Source organism: Miscanthus floridulus, unplaced genomic scaffold (genome assembly GCF_019320115.1).
Source record: "Miscanthus floridulus cultivar M001 unplaced genomic scaffold, ASM1932011v1 fs_816_1_2, whole genome shotgun sequence".
In the NCBI taxonomy this organism is placed as follows: Eukaryota; Viridiplantae; Streptophyta; class Magnoliopsida; order Poales; family Poaceae; genus Miscanthus; species Miscanthus floridulus.
Genome location: NW_027097314.1, coordinates 46899 through 55250, shown reverse-complemented (window position 1 = coordinate 55250; position 8352 = coordinate 46899). Strand labels below are relative to the sequence as shown.

General features: G+C 59.9%; 1 protein-coding gene across 1 annotated transcript; it reads right to left on the bottom strand.

The window, feature by feature from the left end:
- Positions 1 to 6603: 6603 nt before the first annotated feature.
- Positions 6604 to 8119, bottom strand: LOC136533234 (uncharacterized). The gene is made up of 4 exons (XM_066525804.1): positions 7971 to 8119; positions 7356 to 7887; positions 7032 to 7187; positions 6604 to 6951 (listed from the first exon to the last, which is right to left on the bottom strand). The coding sequence occupies exons 1-4, from the start codon at positions 8117 to 8119 to the stop codon at positions 6604 to 6606; spliced, it is 1185 nt and encodes a 394-aa protein (XP_066381901.1).
- Positions 8120 to 8352: the final 233 nt, after the last annotated feature.

Here is an 8352-nt window from a genome sequence, read left to right as displayed (position 1 = left end):
GACCGCCGCGGTGCAGCAAGCCGAGAGTTCCGCCTCTCGACGGCGCGGGGGCACCTCGGACCTTCCCATGGTGCCGCCTCAGCAGAATAGGGAGGCCTCGATATGTCTCGAGCCCGCTCGGGCGTCGATAGCCCACAGGGTCCCCTTGCTGCTCGACCGCCTCGGCAACCAACGCGAGGTGCAGGGAGACCATGAGGTGGTCAGCAGGCGACAATGCCACGACAATGAGGGGCTCGCTCGGGGCTACCATCTACACCGAGGTGGCCGTTATGACAGTGAGGAGGACCGCAGTCCTTCTCCTGAACCGCCTGGCCCTCGAGTCTTCAGCAGAGGCATCCGCGCTGCTCATTTCCCGGCCCAGTTTCGGCAACCAGCCAACCTCACGAAGTATAGCGGCGAGACCAATCCCGAACTTTGGCTTGCCGATTGCCGCCTGGCTTGTCAGCTAGGTGGCACGGACGATGACCTGCTCATCATCCGCAACCTCCCCTTGCTCTTGTCCGACTCAGCACGAGACTGGCTCGAGCACCTTCCTCCCTCATAGATCCACGACTGGCGCGACTTGGTTAGGATCTTCATCGGGAATTTCCAGGGCACATATGTACGCCCTGGAAACTCCTGGGACCTTAAGAGCTATCGCCAGAAATCGGACGAGTCTCTCCGGGACTTCATCCGACGCTTCTCCAAACAGTGCACCGAGTTGCTCAGTGTCGGCGACTCGGAAATCATCCAGGCTTTCCTCTCTGGCACCACCTACCGAGACTTGGTCCGAGAGTTAGGCCGGAACGTGCCGCGCTCCTTGACATCGCCACCAACTTTGCCTCGAGCGAAGAGGCTATTGGGGCCATCTTCCTCGACAGCGACGCCAAGGGAAGCGGAGGGACGAGGCCCCCGAGGCCTTGGCTCCCCACCTCCCCAAGAGAAAGAAAAAGGGTCGACAGGGGAAGTAGGACGTCCTCGAGGCCGATCTGGTCGCGGTCACGGAGCGCAAGAATCCCCGAGGCCCTAGGGGCCCCAGGCCCTTCGATGACATGCTTAGGAAACCCTGCCCTTACCACCAAGGCCTGGTAAAGCACGCCCTCGAGGATTGCTCCATGCTCCGGCGTTACTACGCCAAGCTCGGGCTCCCCGACGACGATGCCAAGCAGAAGGGCGCCGGCGACCGGGACGATGACAAGAACGGCAGGTTCCCCGAGGTGCACAATGCCTTCATGATCTTTGGTGGACCCTCGGCGTGCCTTACGGCATGCCAGCGAAAGAGGGAACGTCGAGAGGTCTTCTCGGTCAAGGTTGCCACTCCCCGATACCTCGACTGGTCTCAGGAGGCGATCACCTTTGATCGAGATGACCACCCCGACCATGTCTCAAATCTCGGGCAGTACCCACTCGTTGTCGACCCGATCGTTGGCAACACCCAACTCACCAAGGTGTTGATGGACGGAGGCAGCGGCCTCAACATCCTCACGCCAGCACCCTGGAGCTCCTAGAGATCGACCGGTCGTGGCTCCGGGGTGACGCCGCACCTTTCCATGGCATCGTGCTGGGGAAACGCACGCGACCCCTCGGGCGCATCAACCTTCCCGTTTGCTTTGGCACCCCCTCCAACTACCACAAGGAGGTCCTTACCTTCGAGGTGGTCGGATTCAGGGGAACCTACCACGCCATCCTGGGGCGGCCGTGCTACGCCAAGTTCATGGCAGTCCCCAACTACACCTACCTCAAGCTCAAGATGCCGGGTCCCAACGGCGTCATCACGATTGAGTCCACGTATGAACATGCATACGACTGCGACGTCAAGTGCATCGAGTACGCTGAGGCTCTCGTGGAGGCCGAGACCCTCATCGCCAACCTCGATCGACTCGGTGGCGAGGCGCCTGACTCCAAGCGTCGCGCAGGGACGTTCGAGCCCGCGGAGGCCATCAAGCTTGTCCCAGTTGACCCCGCCTGCCCCGATGACCGGGCGCTGAGGATCAGCGCCACCCTCGACATCAAATAGGAAGTCGTGCTCGTCGACTTTCTCCGCGCGAATGCTGAAATGTTCGCATGGAGTCCCTTGGACATGCCTGGCATACCGAGGGAGGTCGCCGAGCACGCCTTGGACATCCGGGCCGGCTCCAGACCGGTGAAGCAACGCCTACGCCGATTCAACGAGGAAAAGCGTAGAACCATCGGCGAGGAGGTGCAGAAACTTTTGGTGGCCGGGTTCGTCAGGGAAGTATCCCATCCAGAGTGGTTGGCTAACCCTATGTTAGTTAAGAAGAAAAATGGGAAATGGAGGATGTGCGTAGACTACACCGGTTTGAATAAAGCCTGTCCAAAAGTCCCCTTCCCATTACCTCAAATCGATCAAATCATTGACTCCACTGCGGGGTGCGAGACCCTATCTTTCCTTGATGCGTATTCTGGTTACCATCAAATCAAGATGAAAGAGTCCGACCAGCTTGCGACTTCTTTCATCACCCCATTTGGCATGTACTGCTACGTGACTATGCCTTTCGGCCTTAGAAATGCAGGGGCCACGTACCAGCGGTGCATGACCCATGTCTTTGGCGACCGCATTAGGCAAACCATCGAGGCCTATGTGGACGACATCGTGGTCAAGTCCAGAAAGGCCGAGGATCTCGTCGATGACCTAAAGATAGCCTTCAAATGCCTTAGAGAGAAGGGCATCAAGCTCAACCCCGAGAAGTGTGTGTTCGGGATCCCGCGAGGCATGCTCTTGGGATTCATAGTCTCGGAACGCGGCATCGAGGCCAACCCAGAGAAGGTCTCGGCAGTGACCTACATGGGACCAATCCGAGACCTCAAGGGAGTGCAGGATGCCTTGCGGCCCTAAGCCGCTTCATCTCGCGCCTTGGCGAAAAAGGCTTACCTCTGTACCGCCTCTTGAGAAAATCCGAACTCTTTTCTTGGACCCTCGAGGCCGAAGAGGCCCTCGCCAAGCTCAAAGCGCTGCTCACCAATCCTCCCGTCCTGGTACCGTCGGCCAGGGACGAGGACCACTTACTCTACGTCGCCGCAACGACCCAAGTAGTCAGCGCGACCGTGGTAGTGGAGAGGCACGAAGAAGGGCACGCTCTGCCCGTCCAACGACCTATTTACTTCATCAGTGAAGTGCTCTCTGAGACCAAAACACGCTACCCCCACATCCAAAAGCTGATCTACGCTGTAGTCTTGGCTCGACGCAAGCTGCGCCACTACTTCGAGTCCCACCCGGTGACTATGGTATCGTCTTTCCCCCTGGGAGAGATAATCCATAATCGGGAGGCCTCAGGTAGGATAGCCAAGTGGGCCGTTGAACTCATGGGGGAAGCCCTGACCTTTGCGCCTCAAAAAGCAATAAAGTCTCAGGTCTTGGCCGATTTTGTGGCTGAGTGGACCAACACCCAGCTGCCACCAGCTCAAATTCAGACGGAGTGCTGGACCGTATACTTCGATAGGTCCCTGATGAAGACCGGGGCAGGCGTGGGTCTGCTCTTCATCTCACCCCTCGGAGTACACATGCGCTACATGGTTTGGCTCCACTTCGCCGCTTCCAACAACGCAGCCGAGTATGAAGCCATCGAACTTGGAGTACGGCGTCTCGACATCTGGGGCGACTCGCAGCTCGTCGTTGATCAAGTCATGAAGGAGTCAAACTGCCTCGACCCCAAAATGGAGGCGTACTACAAGTTGATACATCGCCTGGAAGACAAGTTTGACGGTCTCAAACTCAACCACATCGCGTGGAAATACAACGAGGCCGCGGATGAACTGGCAAAGATGGCCTCGGCACGGGCTCCGGTCCCCCCGAACGTCTTTGCCAAGGACCTCCACAAGCCTTCCATTGACTACGCCTCAGCAGCGGAAGAGGGCCCACCGGCCGAACCCACCACGGGGCTCGACGCCCCCTCTACCGCCGAGACTCCTTCGGCCAAGCCTGAGGTCATGGAAGTCGACACCGGGCCTCCCCAGACCGACCAGGACACGGACTGGCGAGTCCTGTTCCTTGATTGGCTCGCTCAGGGAGAGCTTCCTAGTGACAGGACCAAAGCCCGACGGCTTGCGCGGCAAGCCAAAACTTACGTCATCTGCAATGGTGAATTGTACAGGCGAAGTCCCTATGGTGTCCTCCAACGATGCATCACCACCGAGGCAGGCCAAGCCCTACTTTGGGACTTGCACGTAGGGGCCTACGGGCACCATGCGGCGCCTCGGACGCTCGTCGGAAACGCCTTCCGCCTAGGGTTCTACTGGCCAATGGCGGTTGTCGACGCCACCAAGTTAGTACGCTCCTGCGAGGGATGCCAGTACTATGCGCGGCAGACGCACCTCCCGGCCCTGGCCCTCCAAACCATCCCCATTACATGGCTATTTGCTATGTGGGGGCTCGACATGGTTGGGCCTCTGCAGAAGGCCCCCGAGGGCTACACCCATCTACTGGTAGCAATCGATAAGTTCTCCAAATGGATCGAGGATCATCCGATCAATCAAATCAAATCCGAGCAAGCAGTGCTATTCTTCACCGACATCATCCACAGGTTCGGGGTCCCGAACACCATCATCACCGACAACGGGACACAGTTCACCGACAAAAAATTCTTGACATTCTGCGATGACCACCACATCCGTGTGGCCTGGTCGGCCGTAGGACACCCAAGGACAAACGGCCAAGTAGAACGTGCCAACGGCATGATCCTATAAGGCCTCAAGCCAAGAATTTACAACCGGTTGAAGAAGTTTGGCAAGAAATGGCTCGCCGAACTCCCGTTGGTCATCTGGAGCTTGAGGAACACACCAAGCCGAGCCATGGGGTTTACACCTTTCTTCCTAGTCTATGGAGCCAAGGCTATCCTCCCCACTGATTTGGAATATGGTTCCCCAAGGCTACAGGCCTACAACGAGCAAAGCAACCGCACCACCCGCGAGGACGCCCTCGACCAACTGGAGGAAGCCCGAGACGTTGCGCTGCTGCATTCGGCCAAGTACCAGCAAGCCCTACGGCGCTATCAAGCCTGGCGCATTCGAAGCCGAGACTTGAAGGTAGGCAACCTGGTGTTGAGGCTGAGACAGAGCAACAAGGGCCGCCACAAGCTAACCCCACCGTGGGAAGGACCATACATCGTCGCCCAAGTGCTGAAGCTCGGGACCTACAAGCTAGCCAACGAGAAGGGCGAAATCCTCACCAACGCTTGGAACATAGAACAGCTACGTCGCTTTTACCCTTAAATTTCCAAGCATTGTATACATTGTTTCTCGAAATACAATTAAGAAGCGTTCTTTAGTTGTTCTAATTATTCGCGAAACCCGCCAAACCCATCGCGGGTCTCGGCAATACGATAGCACTATAAGGGAGACTCGGCTCTACCTCTGCAGAACCGAGCCTCCCTCGGGGGCTAGATGGGGGACTCCTCCTAAGTCCCACGCACCATTTTTTAGTTGTTTTTTAAAAAAAATCCTATGCCAAACTCTCTAGCACGCTCTGACGAATCGGTTGTAAAAAACCCAAGGACCGAAAGGTCTGTTCCAGGGACAGAAGGCCGGTAGAGTCGCGAGACGGCCTACGCCCCTGGGCTATGGCACTCCCTCACCACCTTTCGCCCAAGGGACGGCTTAGGTTCCAAGGAGGTTTTTTGCAAAAGAAATCTGATCAGAGACAACAGAGGGCAGAGGCTCGGAAACACAAGAAAAACGACTAAGAAACACGAGTACTTTAAAAAGAGGCCTCGACGGCCACAAGCGTTACGATACAAAAGTTAATCCCTATTCTATTTACATGGCCTCTTGGGCCTAGGTCAAGGCTCAGGGCCTCCAGCAGCGGCAGACGGTGGGGGAGGGACCACCTCCTCTTCGAACAGCGTTGCCAGCGTCGTGCCGGGGCCTTCCGCCGCCTCCATCAGCTTTGCGACTGCCGCGTCAGCCTCCTCGTCATCGTCGGGTAGGACATAGCCATCACTGATGGCCGAGAGGTCAACGCCGATGTAGTGCGAGGCGATGACGGCTAGCGCGCGCTTGACACCCTTGTGCAGCGCTCCTCGGAGCCGCTCGCGCACTTGGCCGCTCAACGCAATCAGACGGCTCCAAAGGGAGCTGCCTGACTGAACCCCCTCGACCTCCAAGGCCTCGCAGGCGGTACGGGCGGCACCTTTCAGCGCGTCGTGCTCCCCAATCTCGGTCTCGAGCACCGCCTGCACCGCGACGGAAGCCTCGGCTGCCCGGGTGACCTCCGCCTCCAACTCTGCGCCCAAGGAAACGGAGTGGGGTTGAGCGCAAAGAAAAACAAGCCAAAAAAGGGATGGAAGCCTGCGGGACTCACCCCTGGCCTTCTGCTCCCAGCGTCGGGCCTCGACCCGAGAGGCCTCGGCTTTCTCTCCCCAGCACTGGGCCTATGCCTGGGAAGCCTCAACCTTTTCCTTCAGGTGCTGGGCCTCGACCCGAGAAGTCTCGGCTGCCCTGGAAGCCTCTCTCCCCAGCTCTGCATCACACCAGGGAGTTAGGAGGCGAACACAAGAAAAGCGAATAAAACGAGAGGAGTAGGACTCACCCTCGGCCTTTCCCCTCTAGACCACAACTCGGTCCGGGAAGCCTCAACCACCGTAAGGGCCTCATCCAAGGCGCCTTTCGTCAGCTGGTGCACACTCTGCTCCGCCCTAGCTGCCTAGCAAGCACCTTGCCCAAGGCCGTCGCTTCTTCGGCCCGAGACTTAAAGGCGTCCCGATCACCGGCGACGCAGGTCAGCTCCTCCTCCAATTCCTTGGCCTGCGCCGCCAAAGGGGCGACCTGCTCCTGGGCCGTGGCTGCCTCGACCTTCGCATCGGCACAACGAAGATGAAGGTCCACCACCTCCGTGCTCTGTGTCGCCAGAAGCTCGTTGGCGCCCGCAAGCAGGCCCTTTTGCCGCTGGAGTTGGTCCCAGACGTCCCTCTCCCACCGAAGAAAGATCGACTTCCCAAGGGACTGGGTCTCGAGCTCCTGGGGAAGCAGAACAGGGGTCATTCACTACAAGAAAACTCAGAAAAAGACAACACCGCACGAGAAAAGAAAGCGTGAACCTGGGCAACTCTGGGCAGTTCATCGGCCACCACGGACAGCGCCGTCCGTAGTGATCGCTCCGCCAGCTGGCGGTATTGCTCAAAGGTGTCCCAGCGCCCACCCTTGGCCGCGTCCTTGAGGGCGAATAGAGGCTCCCCCTCAGGGTCGTCCTGGCTCTGGCACAGGACACGCAGGTGATCCCACCCGCGAGGCTCGGGTCGCACCCGCACGAGGGCCAAGCTTCCCTCGCCTAGGGTTGGAACCGGCTGTTCCACGGCGCCGGCCGCCTCAGCATCGACCACCTCCCGCGCTCAGGAAGTATCGTCGGAGGAGATCGGATGGACCTCCACCTCCCGGGTGCTCTCCCGCAACGACGACGGGCCTTGAACCAAGGGTGCCACCGAGGCCTCCGCCGCCTTCATTTCCACTTCCTGGACCGACGGCTCCGCCGCCATCATGTCGGCCTCGGTGGTCTCGAGGGCTCCGGCCTCCGCCATCATGGCCTTAGTGGTCGCGGAGACTCCGACCCTGGCCGTTGCGGCCTCGGCGGTCTTTGGCGCCACGGCCTCCGTCGCCTCAACCTTAGAGACCCTGGGGGCCTTGACTCCGGTGGCCTCGGCAACTGAGGGCACCTCAGCCCCATCCAACTCATGAGCCTCGCCCTCACAGGGCAGAGGCGCCCCCTCCCCCGTCTGTCTCGGGGTTGCGTCGGCAGCCCCTCCTTGGGTTGCCGGCTCCTTTGGGTCAGCCCTCCCCGACGCCACGCCGCGTTGAATGGCGGCTTGCGCCTCCGCCACCCAGTGGGCGGTGGAGCCGGGGTTCACCTTGAGCGCCTTGAGGGGCGCCAAGATAAGCACCTCCGCAGGTCGCTTCCGACTAAGGATAAAACACTCGTAGGGTCAGCACAAGACCGAAGAACAAACGGAAAAACGCTGCGGCCCCGCCAAAAATGCGCTTACCCCGAGCGAGGCTGCAACTGCTTCGGCACGGCAACCCTCGTCTGCAAAGGCGGTGGCGGTGGCAGAGGCACAGCCTCCGTATCCACCGGCGCCGGCCGGTCCTCGACGGACCCCGGCGCCCCCTTGGTCCTCTGCAGGGGCAGTTGCATCGCCCCCGCCGCCACCTGCTCCGCTGTGCCGTCGAGCCCACCGGGCTAACGGCACGCTTTCCCAGCGCCCGCGCCTCGGGCGTGTCGGCCTCAGCCCCAGGGCGGGCGATTGCCGACCCCGGGATAGCTCCTCCTCCTCCTCCTGGGAGCGCCGAGCTGCTTGCCGATGCCCCGGGCACCATCTCCCCGATGTCAGGGAGATGGTCCAGGGGACCCCACCCCATCTCGCCCTC

Excerpts from the sequence above, each read along its gene's own strand:
- LOC136533234 (XM_066525804.1), bottom strand. The coding sequence starts at position 8,119 with ATGCAACTGCCCCTGCAGAGGACCAAGGGGGCGCCGGGGTCCGTCGAG. Across the intron at positions 7,888-7,970 it reads CAGTTGCAGCCTCGCTCGGG|TCGGAAGCGACCTGCGGAGG; the intron begins GTAAGCGCATTT and ends TTTTATCCTTAG. Across the intron at positions 7,188-7,355 it reads AGAGCACCCGGGAGGTGGAG|AGCCAGGACGACCCTGAGGG; the intron begins GTCCATCCGATC and ends GTCCTGTGCCAG.